Consider the following 16,559-nt stretch of genomic DNA (forward strand, 5'->3'; position numbering starts at 1 on the left):
TTTGAAATACTCAGGCCGTGTGCCACATCATTTTTCAGGTAAAGGCAAGGCACACTTGTACGGAGGACGGCGGCATCGCGAGCAGAGACTGTGGCACGTGCATAGGGTAGATTCATATTTAAATTTCTAGTCTTAAGTTAGAATAGGTTGTTTTGCATTTCATTGTTTTAAATTATTTTGTATTTGTTTTTATTTTCTCTAAATTTCAGTATTTCATATTTAAACACGTAAGACCATGGCTGTGTTTTCCAGAGAAGAAGTTGTTTTAAACGTTTTTTTTTTAAAGTTTACGTTATCAACTATGTTCATGTAAGAGTTATATTTCCACATTATAGATGAGCATGAGACGTTAGTAGCGACTCTGAGTATGTGGAAATTTAGGGTCGTTACACAGAAACTAGTAAAACTATTGATCTAGTAGATGGAATCATAGTAATAAAAAAAAAAAAAAAAAAAAAAAAAAAAAAAAAAAGAGTGAGGAACTATGTAAGTTTTCCAACCTTATTGTATACATGAACATTTATTTCAATGAAGTGTCAGAGCCACAAACCTTAGATGAATTATGTTGTCCATGAAATTTTAGAAGAAGACCCAATATGACATGATAAGGCTATGTACGAAATTTGGTGACCATTAGGTTATGATAACGGGCTAAACCAAGTGTAGGTGTAAAATGACTAAAATGCCCCTATAATTACGTACCACTAGTTTATGACCAAAGTGACCTCTAAATGACATGAAATTTGATGAGGAGCCTTATATCATGGTGTAAAGGGATTACACAAAGTTACAAGACCATTGGAATATGCCGAAGAATTAAACCAAGATTTGGGGGTAAATGACCAAAAGACCCTTTTTGGAGTTTGAATTAAGATTTAAAATACCTAACTATCTGACAAGACACCTTATAAGGATTCAAAGATTTTATGAATACAAAGTGATAGGCTTATGAAAGTTTTATGAATGCAAATAAATGTTATGACTCATACGAATTAAGGTATATTTGTTAAGAATTTTTGTTTAGTGGTACTTGAAGACTTAACAAAGAACTCTTAGAATAAGGACCCGAGTTATTCCAAGATTAAAACACTTTCGAGGATGAAAGTTTTTTTTAGAGGGATATAATGTAACAGCCAAAAATAAATAAATAAACAAATAAACAAATAAAAATAATTAAAAAAAATAGTTAAAATAATAAAATAATAAATAAATAAATAAAAATTAAAAGAAGAAAAACATTTGGTAACCGATCCCTCCTCCTTCCTTCAATCTCTCACTCCTTCCTTCAATCTCTCACCACTCCTTCCCTTAAAAATAAATCTGGCAACAAATCACGAATCTCTTTTCTGTAAAAACAATGCAGATTTACCCAGAATTCTTCCTTCCTACAAAAACAAATAGAAAAAGAAAACAAAAGGTTTAAGCAGACTAGCTCCGCCGGAGGAGATATGTCATTTGAAGAGGTCAGTATATTAAATCTTCCTTTTATTTTATTAAATAATATTAATTTGGTTACAATTATTTAGTTTTATATTAGAGATTAAATGAAAAGAATTCTGTATGAGTTTAGGAAATCAAAACCAATTATATTTTAGATCTACTTTGTTGCAATGATTTAGATCTACTGAATTGTTCCAATGATTTAGGTTGTAATTTTATATGAATTATAGGAAAAGAATATAAGGAAATAAGAAAAAAGATGTGATAGAGATAGAAATACATAACACTATTAACTCAAAAGAAAAATAATAATAAAAATAAAAAGGGAAGATTTGGAAGTAAGAATAGATTAACAAAATTAAATAATACCTTCTTAAAAATAATTACCGGAGAAGAGGAAAGATTGAGGAAAGATTTGTTGAACAGGATTTAACAGTAAAACAGAAAATATCAGAGTGCAGTGAGCTCCTTTAAATTTTGTCTAACCGGAAATATCAGAATTTTACGATGGCCAATCTAAATTAGAGAAATAATTTTATAGAGTTCAAACTTGAAACTGATGTCATGAACTCATATAGGTTGACTCGAATTTCAAAGGACGGAATCGAACTTTCATTAAATATATATTTGTGACAACGACTTAAGCTAGCCAGGTAAGTGACCTTACTATCGGCATGGTTTTTTGATGTTGACACGTGCCCTGTGGTTCTGCACGTGTCATATATATTGATATGTGTGAATTGTCTGTGGATCGATATGCTTCCTATATGTTATGTTATGTTATATAATATGTGGATTGTATGATAATAATTATGGTATGATGTGCTCTAGGAGATGTTTGAGATAGGATACGAGAATGATGCACAAAACAAAATGTAACGATAGGAGTAAGATACGTTCACGAAACGTTAAGGTTAGGTTACATACCGGAGTGCTATGGATAGGAGAGATTGATGAAAGAATACAGTTAGGTTATGGGTAGAAAGGGATAGGTTTGTGATAGATTGATAGAACGATGGCGTTAGGATACGTTCTGGTGATGATATGACTAAGGTACGTCACGTAATGATATGTCTGTGATAGGTATAAGAACGTTAAGGCTATGGTAAGTTAGAGAACGATATGACTATGAAGTATTTACGTTATGATTTGGTTATGATATGATACATTGTATGCTAGATTATTGTGCTTAAGTACGAAATCATGTGAACGTGAATGTATGTTATTTATGCTGCTTAGTTGATGTGATATGAATGCATGTGACGATGTGTTGCCTTGTACGATTATGGCTTGTTGTATGGGTATTGAAATGCAACTGAATGAATTGTATGACATGAAATACGGTAAATTGCATGATACATAACCCCGCTAGGAATATGTATGATATGTAACGAAATGAGAATGAGAATGACATGTAAGCATGAAAACGTGACACGGGGTTATGTTCATTAAATGATGACTGTAGGACTAGTGGGACCTCATGCATATTGTGTGATCATGCATTTGGGGGATACCCCTATCCCATCACGAGGGTACGGACGCGTACATCCAAATGGCAGGACAACGATCGTTATGCCCTGCATAGCGCTGCCGTGACGGTTTTAGTTTTAACGGGTCCCGGTGGGCCCCCAGAGCATGCCCACCGGCTAGGGACAGTGGCCCAGCGGTGTGCGAACTAGCTGGTGAGCCCATACTCGCACGTATGGGCTACGTGTAGAGTATATGGTACACGTCCACAATTACCTGTCCACAATTACCTGTTAGGATTACACCGTAGGGAAAACGAAACGAAATGAAAGATAGGTCCCATCATTTCATTGCATGTGATTGTTGCATTTAACCCCAATAGTGGGGTCAATTACTGAGTACTTCTTTAAATACTCAGGCCATGTGCTACTACATTTTTCAGGTTAAGGCAAGGCATTCCTCTGACGACGGCATCGCAACTCGAGATCATGGCACATGCATAGGATAGTGGTATTTATTTTCTTAGACTTAGGATAGAATAGGATGTTTTAAACTTCCGCATTCAATGTTTATGAAATTTAAATGAAGTCTTCCACATTCAATGTTTATGGTATGTATACAGTAGCGACCTTAAATTAAGTAGAAAATTTCGGGTCGTTACATAATATCCACACAAAGTAAACTAAAAATCCAATCATACCTTGATAAGAGTTAATATCCACACATTTACCTTTTTCATCCTTGTCAAGCTTAGAGGATGTGCTCATTAGAGTTTTTGCAATCTTACCTTCATTGAACTCCGGTGTGTATTTCTCTTGATTTATGAAGATATCTTTGGGTTGTTTGATTTAAAGTCCAAGGAAGAAACTAAGCTCCCATCATACTCCTCTCAAACTCATTAGGCATACATTTAGAAAATTCTTCACATAGAAGATTAGTAGAACCAAATATGATATCATCTAGTATATTTGTACTAATAGCATATCTTTTTTCTTTAATATTAAGAAAGAGAGAATGTGTGGAAATATTAGAGGGAGCTTGACCATTTAAGAATGCATTTTTGACATCCATGTTCATCCATTTTATTTCTAAACGCATTTGGTTCCAATGGAAATATTAGAAAGCTCTTGGAGCTTGTTTTAAGCTATAAAGAGCCTTTTTCAACTTACGACAGTAGAAAATAAAAATTTTTAAATTCGGGAGTTTGACCATTTAAGAATGCATTTTTGACATCCATGTTCATCCATTTTATTTCTAAACGCATTTGGTTCCAATGGAAATATTAGAGGGATAGGGACAAATTCTCAAACTTGGTTCCTTTCAAATTGATTTAGTGTCTTGCATAGTTAAAACCCAAAACATCATTTTCGGCATCCTTTGAGAAAAAGACAAGATTATAAATAAATTAAAAGAGGAACGAAATAGATGAAGCATACTTCGAAATAGATTTCCAAATTTTCTTTCATTTCGAAATAGATGAAGCATACCTCGAAATAGATTTCCAAATCACTAATAATCAAGTCCTTCGTGATCACACCTTCCTCTTTCATTTAAGCTCACTTCTTCTCACTTGAAATCTCCAAATTTTCTTTCTAAATCATCCCTCCAAATAGATTCATTACAAATATTATTACAAAATTCATCAAATACTACGTGCATAGGTTCCCCAATAACTAAAGTTCTCTTAATGAAAATTCTATAAGCTTTTCGAGTAGATGAATAACCAAGAAAAATACTAATATCCGTCTTAAAATAAAAATTTTCCTGTTTTTTTTTTTTTTTTTCAAAATAAAACATTAGCAACCAAAACTTTGAAATACCCAATATTTAGAATTTTATTATACCAAAGTTCACAAGGAACTTTATCTAAACCATAACTACAAGTACATTTTCAATGTACAGAGTCATTACCTATAGTACCCTTATCAATTATTTTACTTGTTGTCGCTAAAAGTTATGAAGGCACTATCTTTCTTGAAAAGACTCACAAATTTGAATTAATTTCCCGTCATGCGTCTTAAGCAACCACTATCAAGGAACTTGGAGGGGTAGAACATTATCAATGTAGCCTAATCCTCTTTTATCACCATAATGCTTACCTGCTTCAATTATTTTATCTAATTTTTTATCACCTATGACTTTTTGATAGACTCTTCCTTTTATCTAATTTTTTGACTTTTTGATAGACTCTTCCTATAGTTAACTTGCCTTACCGGTTCTTGCATAGTATTTAATTTATTTTTTCTGAACAATTTAATTTTTCACCACAATCATTCTCAAGAAATTTAACTTTATCAATTAATGCATTTTTCTCATCACAATCAAATACATGCTTTTCACAGGTATATCCAATTTTACAAAATTATGATCATTTTCTTTGTAATAAAGACTTATTTTTAATTATTGGAGCCTTATATTTCTTTTGGAGCACAACATACTTTGAACTTTTTCTAAATCAAGTTATCTTCTTAAATAATTCATCACAAGAAGGAGATTCAAGAATTACCTTGTCTTCTTCATCCTCGTTGTTACCCTGAGCCATGACTTCATCCTTTTTGTCACTATGAGCCATGAAGCAAAAATTTACTTTTTCATCACTTAGAGATTCATTTGGAGCAAAAATTTACTTTTTCATCACTTAGAGATTCATTTGGAGCAAAAATTTACTTTTTCATCACTTAGAGATTCATTTGGAGCAAGATTCATTTGCATCCATTTTATTATGAGCTAACATGCTAATTTTTGTTTCTTTTTAACATGCTAATATCTAAACAACACATAGATATTCTATTAAATTCATCATTATTAGAATACAATAAAGACAATTTATAGCACTAATTAAAAGAACATTTTTTGCTCATCAAATTCACTATTAACAACTTTTATTAGAATATAAGGGCGTTTACTAACATTCAACCATAATTGAGAATGAACCAACAGATAAATTCTCATTCTAACTTTCCAATACTATATACAATACTATATACTAACATTCAACCATAATTGATAATCAACCAACTGCAAATAAATCTTCACTCTAACTCTCCAATACTATAATTTGTTCCATCAAACTAAGGAAATCCTCACTCTAACTTTCCAATACTATAGTTTGTTCCATCAAAATAAGGAAATCCTCACTCTAATAATAAAATTTATATAAAAAAAAAGGACCTAACAGTAGGTTTGCCATAAGCTCTAAAAATAAAGTTTATATCAAAAAAATCTATAAAAGTAACCGCTATAAAAATAAAGTTTATATAAAAAAAAATAATAATAAACTCTAAAAATAAAGTTCATATAAAAAAAGATAATAAATAAGGAGCTTAGGGTTTTTAACGGTAGGTTTGCCATAATCTCTAAAAATAAAGTTTATATGCTTTGATACCAATTGTTTGATTGATATGGCAACCAGAGGAGAATAGAGTTTTAACAATGGTTTTAACAATAAAATTATTTAAAGTGATTAATTTTTCTAATTATCAAAATTTTAAAATAATGAATATGATAATTAAATCAATAAACTAGTTCAAGAAATAACAATGAAAAAAAAAAAAAAAACTTAAGATGCAATTAATCTTAATAAGACTCACGAAATTAAATAGGAAAGAATTATAACTCCCCAACCACTACACCTTTTTTAGAGTTCCAAGCAAACTCAATCTTTTCTCAGACAATTTGATCCAAAAATTTTTCCTCACACTACAATAAACCTAAACCTCTCTCAATAATAAGAAAAATAAACTTGGAAGTTTAAGAGTGACCAAGAATGGAGACTGAAAAATTTAGATTGAAGAAACCATAGAAATCGTGTGTGGTGTTCTAAAAAAATATGAAGAAGATATGAGTTTAAATAGTGATCCGGTCCTAAAAATAGAAATCAATACTAACCACTAAAAAGTGAACGGACCACAAAAAATAATTTTATTTTATTTTTAAATTTATCGTGAAATTATGTAGACCACGTGTTCATTTATTTATTTATTTATTTATTTATATATATATATATATATATATATATATATATATATATATATATATATATATTTTTTTTAATGTAATAATATAATAAAAAATATTAATGAAAATAACGTTAGTAAGGTTTATTTTTATAATTCAAATAATTTTATTTCAATTTAAAAGTAATTGAAAATTCCATCCAAAGTTATAAGTGTCATACTTTGAATGGTCCATGATGTCAATTTTGTCATCACATCATCACATCGGGTATCTTGTTTCGACTTAAACTTCTTCGTTTTAGCTCTGATTTGAGTGGACCAAAAAAGGCGTTGAAATCGTTGTTCCCAACCTTACACTGTGGACAATTCAAAATACTAAATAATTGTTAATAATTGAATGTTGGTTTGTTATCATCAAAACGTCAATTAATTAATTAATTAATTAATTAAAATTAATTAATTTGAGATAAAGGGTCAAAAAGCCAACACAGGAATGCCAAGTCAACACCGGTTTGAGTATTTTAAGAAATACTGAGTAATTGACCCCACTATTGGGGTTAGATGCAAACACACACAATCATGAGTGTGACTGTTCAAACCAGTCTATATTTCTTAGTCGGCTATTCTAAACACGTTAATTGGACGTGTATTTAATGTTCTACACACGATCCACACGTGTGAGTATGGATCCACCAGTCAGTTTACACACCTCCTGAGCTCCTTTGTTGTTGGGCGTACACCCCAGATCTTGTCTGCGTTACATAACTATTTCATGTATTTCAAACACACACAAACATATCTACGGTACATAACATATATTTACGTATCCATGCTACGGATGTACACCTTAGATCCTTCGCACGTGCTGGCTCATGACATGCTTTCCCTGAAAGAGGATCTAACATATAAAAAAGACCCATGCAAATATTAGACAGGGTGCAAATATTAGACAGGGAGGTCAAGAGGTTGAGGAACAAGGAGATAGTCTTTGTTAAGGTCTATGGAACAACCCTAAAATAGTGGAAGCCACTTGTGAAAGAGAAGAAGAGATGAAAATCTTGTACCCAACTAGTTTGAAGACTAGCACTTTAAAAAACAAAGTTTTTAAAAGTAGGGAAGAATTTGTAACTCCAGGCTTCTCAATAGAGATAGTTTATAGTTCTTATAAGTTGGTTTAGGTTTGGAAAACAAAGAAACAAGAAAATTTGGAAAAGAAAATAAAAAAAATGAAATTTTCTAATTTTTTTTTATCAAACTTCTTGGATTTTTATCGACTGAAATTTTCATGATGCTAAGGAAGGGAAAAGTGTCCAGAACGGGTGAAGAAATTTTGTGAAAATTCTTGATTTTTCAAGAAAATAATATTTAAATAATAAAAAAATTACAACTTCCCAAAATACCCTTAAAATAATGGATAATTAGATTATCCACCGTGATAATCTCACAGAATGTTTCAAAACTCAAATCTCAGTGGTTGGATCTCCTCCAAAATTGGATGTGATTTAGAATACTCATGGCTCATCAAATCCAACCGCTAGAATTCAATATAAAGGTCAATAAGGCCCGGGTCAAAGTAGATAATTCCAGCTAATAATTCATAAAACTCAAGAATAAAATTATAGCCATTCTGGATGTTTCAATGGCTGTGGATCATTCATCTATACATTATAGAGTAGGGACAACTAATAAGAGCATGAAACGAGTACAATCGAAAGCTTAATTGAGAGTTACGAGCGTTTAGATTTTGGTTATCGTGTTCTCGGATTAACCTCAAATTCGAAAGCTACCGTCCACCTTTCCTTCAAACTTGTTCCTACATGTTCCAAAGAAGATTATCCATATGTTTTGTGAAGGAAGGAAGTAAAAGGTGGAGAGATTCTGTAATCCACCAAAACACTTGGGAGGTAACTTAGACATGACAGACTTTGATGTTATTGTGGGGATGGATTGGCTAGCAGAAAATCATTCCTATATTGACTACTGGGCGAAGGAAGTGTTTTCACTCTCGTTTGGTTAAGTACAAGGGCCATGAAAGCAAGGAAGCTAATCAAGCACTGGGCATGGGCATTCCTAGCCAGCTTCACTGAGACCAATAAGGTAAACATCGATATGTCCTTTGTACCGATAGTAAAGGATTTTCAGGATGTCTTTCCAGAGAACTCCCAGGCCTACCCGGTAGACTTGGGGATTGAATTGGAACCAAGAACTTGACCAATCTCCAAGGATCCTTATAGGATGGCCCTAACCAAGTTCAAGGAACTCAAAAAACAATTACAAGAGCTACTAGACAAAGGATTCATAAGACCAAGTATCTCCTCACGGGGAGCTCCAGTACTCTTCATCAAAATAAAGATGGGTTCTTAAGATTGTGCATAGACTATAGGGAGCTCAATAAGGTTACGATAAAGAACAAGTACCCACTCCCAAGGATCGACGATCTCTTCGATCAACTCCAAGGGGCTTTAGTATTTTCCAAGGTACATTTAAGGTCAGGATATCACCCGCTAATAATCAAGGAGGAAGGCATACCTAAGACAGCCTTCAGAACAAGGTATGGTCACTACGAGTTCCTGGTGATGTCTTTCGGACTAACTAATGCCCCTACAACCTTCATGAACTTGATGAATTGGATATTCAAGGACTTCCTAGACACATTCGTAATTGTCTTCATAGACGACATTCTTATCTACTCTAAGATAGAGGTAGAGCACGAGTCCCATTTCAGGATGGTATTGACAAAATTGCGAACTCATCTAAGTTTTATGAGTATGAATTTTAACTCTGAGAGGTGACCTTCCTTTGGCATGTTGTAACAAAGGAAGGAATATTCATAGACCCAACTAAAGTAGAAATAGTATTGAAATTGCCCCGACTGAACATGGTCACAAAAGTCAGAAATTTTCTAGGGCTGGTAGGATATTACCGAAGAGTTATAAAGGACTTCTCCAAAATATTAGAACTTTTAACACAACACACCAAGAATGGTAAGACATTTTCCTAGACATCGGCATGCAAAAAGAGCTTCGTAGAACTCGAGGATAAGTTGGTATCAGCTCTGGTCCTTGCACTGCCAGACAACTTGGAAAACTTTGTTATATACATTTATGCTTCAGGGAGAGGCTTGGGATGTGTGTTAATGCAAAACGGATGAGTGATAGCGTATGCCTCTCACCAACTAAAGGACTACGAACACAATTAACCCACACACGACCTGAAAGTACCAGCCATAGTGTTCGCCCTCAAAATGTGGTGACACTATGTTTATGGAGAAAAGATACAAGAGTATAGGAGCCACAAGAGCCTAAAATACTTGTTCACACAAAAGAAGCTCAATATGAGACAAAGGAGGTGGTTAGAACTTGTGAATGACTATGATATAGAGATCCTATACCACCCAGGAAGGCCAAAGTCGTAGGTGATGCCTTAAGTCGAAAAACGGCCCACTCCTCAGCACTAATCACAGGAAAAAGGAAACTCCAGGAGGCGATGATTGGAGTCGGCATCGAAGTCATAGTCAAAGGATTAACTGCAAGATTTTCTCAGCTAACAGTCCAACCCACATTAAGAAGGCATATAATCAATACTCAAGAAAAGGACCATTACTTCAGCAAAATCTTGCAACAACGAGATTTTGATCGCCCAGGAGGATTCTCCATGCCTATTGATAAGGGTCTCTTATGGAGGGGCGGTTATGCGTACCTAAAGATGAAGGACCAATAAAGGAATTACCTATAGAAGCTCGCGACTCACCATTTTCCATCCATCCTGGAAGCACCAAAATGTACCAAGGCTTAAGAACCTGCTATTGGTGACGAGGAATGAAACGAGACATAGCAGAGTACGTAAGTCGATGCTTGACCTGCCAACAAATCAAGGCACCAAAACAATAGCTGCCAGGGCCCCTACAACCCCCAAGTGTTCCCCAATGGAAGTGGGAGGACATCACCATAGATTTCATCGTAGGAGAGCCAAGACCAAGAAGGGTTTTACCGTTATATGGGTCACCATTGATCAATTAACAAAGTCCCTTCATTTCATTCAAGGGAAGACAACCTACATAGTGGATAAGTGGGCCCAACTCTATATGGAGCAAATAGTGCAATTACACGATATTCTAATGTCAATAGTGTCAGATCGAGATGCCGGTTTACATCTCGCTTCTAGAAGAGTCTTCAGAAAGCACTGAGTACACAACTAAAATACAGTGTAACCTTCCACCCACAAACATATGATAAGACAAAAAGACTTAACCAAATATTGGAAGACATGCTAAGGGCATGTGTAATGTACTTCGCAGGAAGTTGGGATAAGTATTTGTTGAGGATTATTGGGAGTGAGTCTTATCAGTGAGGAATATTATCTCCATTGGTATGAGGCCTTTAGAGGAAGCCCAAAGCAAAGCCATGAGAGCTTATGTTCAAAGTGGACAATATCATACCATTGTGGAGAGTCGTATTTTTGTGTTTTCGTGTTTTCCTAACATGGTATCAGAGCCATGCCCTAAACTTAGTCATGTCAATAGAATCCTCAAATATCGAACAAAGAATTGTGAGCCTCGAAGGTGTAGTCAAAAGTGACTAAAGTGTCAAACAAAGGGTGTACTTTGTTCGAGGGCACCAGAGAAAGGAGTCGAGCCTCGATTAAGGGGAGGCTATTCAAGAGCTCCATAAGCTTCAGGGGAGGCTTATAGTGTACTTTGTTCGAGGGGAGGGATTGTTGAGGATTATTGGGAGTGAGTCGTATAAGTGAGGATACTATCTCAATTAATATGAGGCCTTTAGGGGAAGCCCAAAGCAAAGCCATGAGAGCTTATGCTCAAAGTGGACAATATCATACAATTGTGGAGAGTCATGTTTTCGTGTTTTCCTAACAGTATCTACACCTCATGGAATTCGTTTATAACAATAGTTACCAAGCCATCATACAAATAATCCCATACGAGGCACTCTATGGATGAAGATGTCGATCTCCCATCTTTTGGGAAGAAGTGGGGAAACGAAAACTATTGGAGCCAGAGCGGGTACAAATCACTAATGTTGCGGTCCGAAAGATCAAAGCTAGAATACGATCCACACAAAGCCGACAAAAAAGTTACGCAGACTTACGACGCAAGGCATTAGAGTTCAAAGTAGGAGACCATGTATTCCTAAAGGTGGCTCCAATGAGAGAGGTGCTCAGGTTTGGAAACTGAGTCCAAGATTTATCGGACCTTTCGAAATACTAAAAAGGATTGGACCAATAGCCTATAGACTCGCGCTATCCCCAAACTTGTCAGTGGTACATAACATATTTCACGTAACCATGCTACCAAAGTACATCCCAGATCATTTGCACGTGTTGGCTCATGACATGCTTTCCCTAATAGAGGAACTAACATATAAGGAAGACCCCGTGCAAATACTAGACAAGGAGGTAAAAAGGTTGAGGAACAACGAGATAGCTCTTGTTAAGGTCCTATGGGACAACCATAAAGTAGAGGAAGCCACTTAGAAAAGAGAGGAAGATATAAGAATCTTGTACCTAACTTGTTTCAGGACGAGCGACCAAAGTTTTTAAAAGCAGGGAGAATTTATTGTTAGATAAAAAAGTATGGTTTTTTTCTTTATTTAGTTTATTCCCACGTTTCCAAACTGAGTTAGTTGATTTTTTTTAAGGTATTTGAATTAACCCTGTATGTATTATGTAAGATAGTATTTTAGCTGTCCATTTGGCCAAATTTATGCACAAGATTTCTAATTTTGGAATGTAATATGTTTTAAATTGACAAATTAAATAAGAAACATTTGCGTTTTCATCAACAAATTCAAAAACTTACGTACTCTTCCTTTATTTTCTTCAGCTTTTATGTTTTTCTTCTCCCAACATAGCAAATTTTTCTTCGTCAAGGATTTCCTTACTCGTCGAATTGCTCAGTCAAAAATAACATTTGTAGCACCGAGAGCTTAAACACTTCTAAAAAAATGTAGCTTATAGTTCATTAGTTGGTATGAGGTTTGGAAAACAAAGAAATAAGAAAAATTGGAAAAGAAAATGAGAAAATGGAATTTTCTAATTTTTATCAAACTTATCTGATTTTTAATATTTTCTTGAGTGAGATTTTTAAGATGGTGAAGAAGGGAAAACGGTCAAGGGTGGTAGAAATTTTCAGAAAATTCTCGATTTTTCAAGAAAATAATATTTAAATAATAAAAAATTGTAATTTACCAAAATACCACGAAAAGAATGGATAATTACGAAAATGACTCTATGCCAAAATTAGATAATTAGATTATCTACTGTGATCATCTGCACAAAATTCTTAGATACTCAAATCCTGCTAGTTGGATCTCCTACAAAATTGAATATGATCTAGAACATTTACAACTCATCAAATTCGACGGCTAGAATTCAAAACTAAGGTCAATAAGACCCTCGTTGAAATAGATAATGTTGGCGAATGTTCCATAAAACTCAAGAATTAAATTGTGGCGATTCGGGACGTTTCAATGACGGTGGATCATTGATCTATAAATTATGGAGCAAAGGCAACTATAGGAGCATGAAACAAGTTCAATCGAGACCTCAATCGAGAGTTTCGAGCATTTAGATTTTGAGTATCTTGTTCTCGGATTAACCTCAAATTTAGAAACTACCGTCCATTTTTCCTTTTCAAACTTGTTCCTACATGTTCTAAGGAAGATTACCCATAAGTTTTGTGAAGGAAGCTTAAATAATGCCCCTATCTTATTCCCCCAACTCTGTCCACTATTGAAGGAAGCTCAAGGGAGTGCTCGAAATCCAATCCGAGGCTATAAACATATTCACCAGACGAGACCTATCCCAATCAATTTCTACGTACTTAAGGATAATTTTCAAAGAAGGTCGTAAAGAGAGACGACCTAAGGAACGTGTGTAATCGAATAAATTCAATATCAGGTAAGATTTGGGGAAGAAACTCAAATTCTTGCTTACGACAATTAATGATTCCAATAGTTTAAAGGGACTAAATGGATTTTTTTTTTTTTTTTAATGAAGGAGTCGAGACCCTAATACAACTTAAGTCGAGCAGTTCAATAAAGGGGAAAAACACGTTCTAAGTTGAGTTGCAGACCGAGAAAAGAAACTCAAAATTCGTCTCAGCCACGCCCAGACGTCTTCTCAGGATCATCCCTCTAGTTTAAGTGAAGTATAAGAAAGAATTTTGGTGAAAGAGGTGTGAGGAGGTGTGACCTAATAGCGTCTGGATCGTTGTAACCAATAACAATATCTCTTGGGTTTGCTCCGATGACAAAACAAGATTTCTCCAACTTTAGACTCCTATAACTTACCCGGTAGATCACAAACATGTGAGATACCAATTCCAAACTCTTTCTTCACAATTTATCTTTAAGTTTCCATTTTTGTTAATATTGTGGTTTAAATGAATTTCTCAGGCACTTTGAAGTCCCTTTGAAATGTTTTAAAGAATTTTGAGCAACTTTTGTTAGAGATTCTCATCCAAAAAGCACTCAAAACATGTCAGATCTGAAAGGTAATGTCCTCTAAAGCCCTCACGTTTGAATTTTAAAAGGAAAAATCGAAAAATTTGTACGTGTCGAGCTCAACTGTTACACTAAACTATCATTTGTCAGTAAAAGCTATCACTAAACTCGTATTTAAATCTCTTATCATGCTGACAAAGAGTAATCTTGACACGCACAATAAAACAATATTTGGCCTTAATATGCTTCAAGCAATCTCAAAATATATAGAACATATTTCTAGTCGTAATATGCACGAGTACATTCCCATATACATAACATAGCAAATCCACGGACAACTTTCTCGAGTAACTATAGATCATATAGCAGAGAAATCTCTAATTATCCGTACACATAGAGTTGTCCTTAACTAAACACCTTAATAAAGAGCTCAAAACCTATGTATATACTAGAGTCGGTTTTAAAAGACCTCTTTCTCTTTTATATACTATGGGAACACCTTCACAAACCATATGCGTAATCACCATGGATACAAACAAAGATCAAGTCGTTTGGAAATCATAGAAACTTTTGCGCAACAAGAAATACTAAATTATAAACTAAAACCAAACAATTCGTACCAATTGAATTTGGTTGGTTCAGTTTCATTGGGTCAGTTCTTAAATTAGAAGCGAACTCTGCTCGTTTTTTTTTTTTTTTTAATCCCGAGTGTTATAATATTGTAAAAAAGAAATTATTGGAGTGGTTATGTACATGTAGTATTGTCAAAATTTGAAAAATATGTAAAAGTTATGCTAAAATGTGTTGAAAAGAAGAGTACTTGAATCATGCATTTGTAATAGAACCAAAATATTCTGTCCACAAAACTGTTTTCCCATTTACCCCGCGCCTGTCTCTTCACCAACATGAAATGAAAATCGCGCCCATCATAACATTCTAACCACCAAGATTCTGTCTCATTCAAATGTGGACTGTCCTTCCATACCTAACATCTTCATCTTCATTCTAGACACCATCAACATGGCTTATGCTTCCTCTGGATCCGACGACTTACGCGCCTTCGAAGAACAAGCCGATACAAGATCGATAACAAACCGACGCCGACCCACCGACGAATCCATCGAATACAAATCGAAAAACCTCCATGCAGAGAGACGACGGAGGCAGAAGCTAAGCGATAGGCTACTATTACTTCGCGCCACCGTTCCAATCATCACAAATGCAACATCCCACAACTCTCCTCTTTAATTCAATTCATTCGTTACGCATCGTTTCATAACCATTTTGTTTTGTTGTCTCGTAAATATAGATGAATAAAGCGACGATTATCGAGGATGCTATAACGTACATCAAGCAGCTGCAGAAGAGGGTTAATATTCTAAAAGACCAGCTTGTGGAATTGGAAGGCTCAGCTGAAAAAACTCCATGGCCAACAGTACCGACAGATAGTACAACCCCGACGCAATCGAATAAAAGTTATATTCAAGCAGACGTGAGCGTTTCTCAAATCGACGAACACAAACTATGGATTAAAATACTTTTCGAGAAGCGGAAAGGCGCATTCACTAAATTAATTCAAGCCATGAATTCTGTAGGGTTTGAGCTCACTGACACTAGTGTCACAACCGTACAAGGAGCTGTTCTTGTGACCACCCTTATCAATGTAAGTGCTTGCTTGCAACAACAATTCTTAAATTTTACAAATTTTAAAATCTTTGTGTTCTTAATTTATATGGTGGTTTGGGTGGAAGGACTAATTATGATTTGGATATTTCATTGAATAGGGAATTTTTTGTTCATCAACAGCGCAGCAAACTGAGGACTTGTTGCTGGGTATCGTTAATGCATGCATTTGAGATATTGATACTCATTCAGCAACTTTTAATATAATTTAGTATACACATATATTCAACACAATAGTTTAGCATTTTTTTTTTCCATGGTTCTTAGCCTATTAAAACCCACTAATTATTTTCCATACAAGAATTGTCTTCTATAATAGCATTTTGGATTAATTTTTAATTGTCTTCTATTAGTTGAATCACTTGTTTGTTGCATAGATGATGTGTATCTTGTGGCCATTTGAGAACCAGAAACTCTTCTTAGGATTTGATTTAAAAACCTTCTTAAAGAATGGGAGATCTCTAGGTCTAAATTATCCAAAAACTCCAAAAACGATAAAAAAAAGTGTATGAAAGTTCAACATTGTACGCTTGACACAAATTGATTTGTTAAT

General features: G+C 34.5%; 1 protein-coding gene across 1 annotated transcript; it reads left to right on the forward strand.

Moving 5' to 3' along the window:
* The first annotated feature begins 15,254 nt into the window (after positions 1-15,254).
* On the forward strand, positions 15,255-16,179 carry LOC147794700 (transcription factor DYT1-like). The gene is made up of 3 exons (XM_087116996.1): positions 15,255-15,544; positions 15,633-15,986; positions 16,108-16,179. Exons 1-3 carry the CDS (start codon positions 15,344-15,346, stop codon positions 16,177-16,179), a joined length of 627 nt encoding a protein of 208 aa, XP_086973122.1. The 5' UTR covers positions 15,255-15,343.
* The last annotated feature ends 380 nt before the right edge of the window (positions 16,180-16,559 follow it).

Source organism: Cucurbita pepo, chromosome 1 (assembly GCF_057944985.1).
Source record: "Cucurbita pepo subsp. pepo isolate OVF chromosome 1, ASM5794498v1, whole genome shotgun sequence".
NCBI classification, from domain to species: Eukaryota; Viridiplantae; Streptophyta; class Magnoliopsida; order Cucurbitales; family Cucurbitaceae; genus Cucurbita; species Cucurbita pepo.

Coding starts and splice junctions, on each gene's coding strand:
- LOC147794700 (XM_087116996.1), top strand. CDS start 15,344: ATGGCTTATGCTTCCTCTGGATCCGACGACTTACGCGCCTTCGAAGAA. Junction 15,545..15,632: donor CCGTTCCAATCATCACAAAT/GCAACATCCCAC, acceptor TCGTAAATATAG/ATGAATAAAGCGACGATTAT. Junction 15,987..16,107: donor TTGTGACCACCCTTATCAAT/GTAAGTGCTTGC, acceptor TTCATTGAATAG/GGAATTTTTTGTTCATCAAC.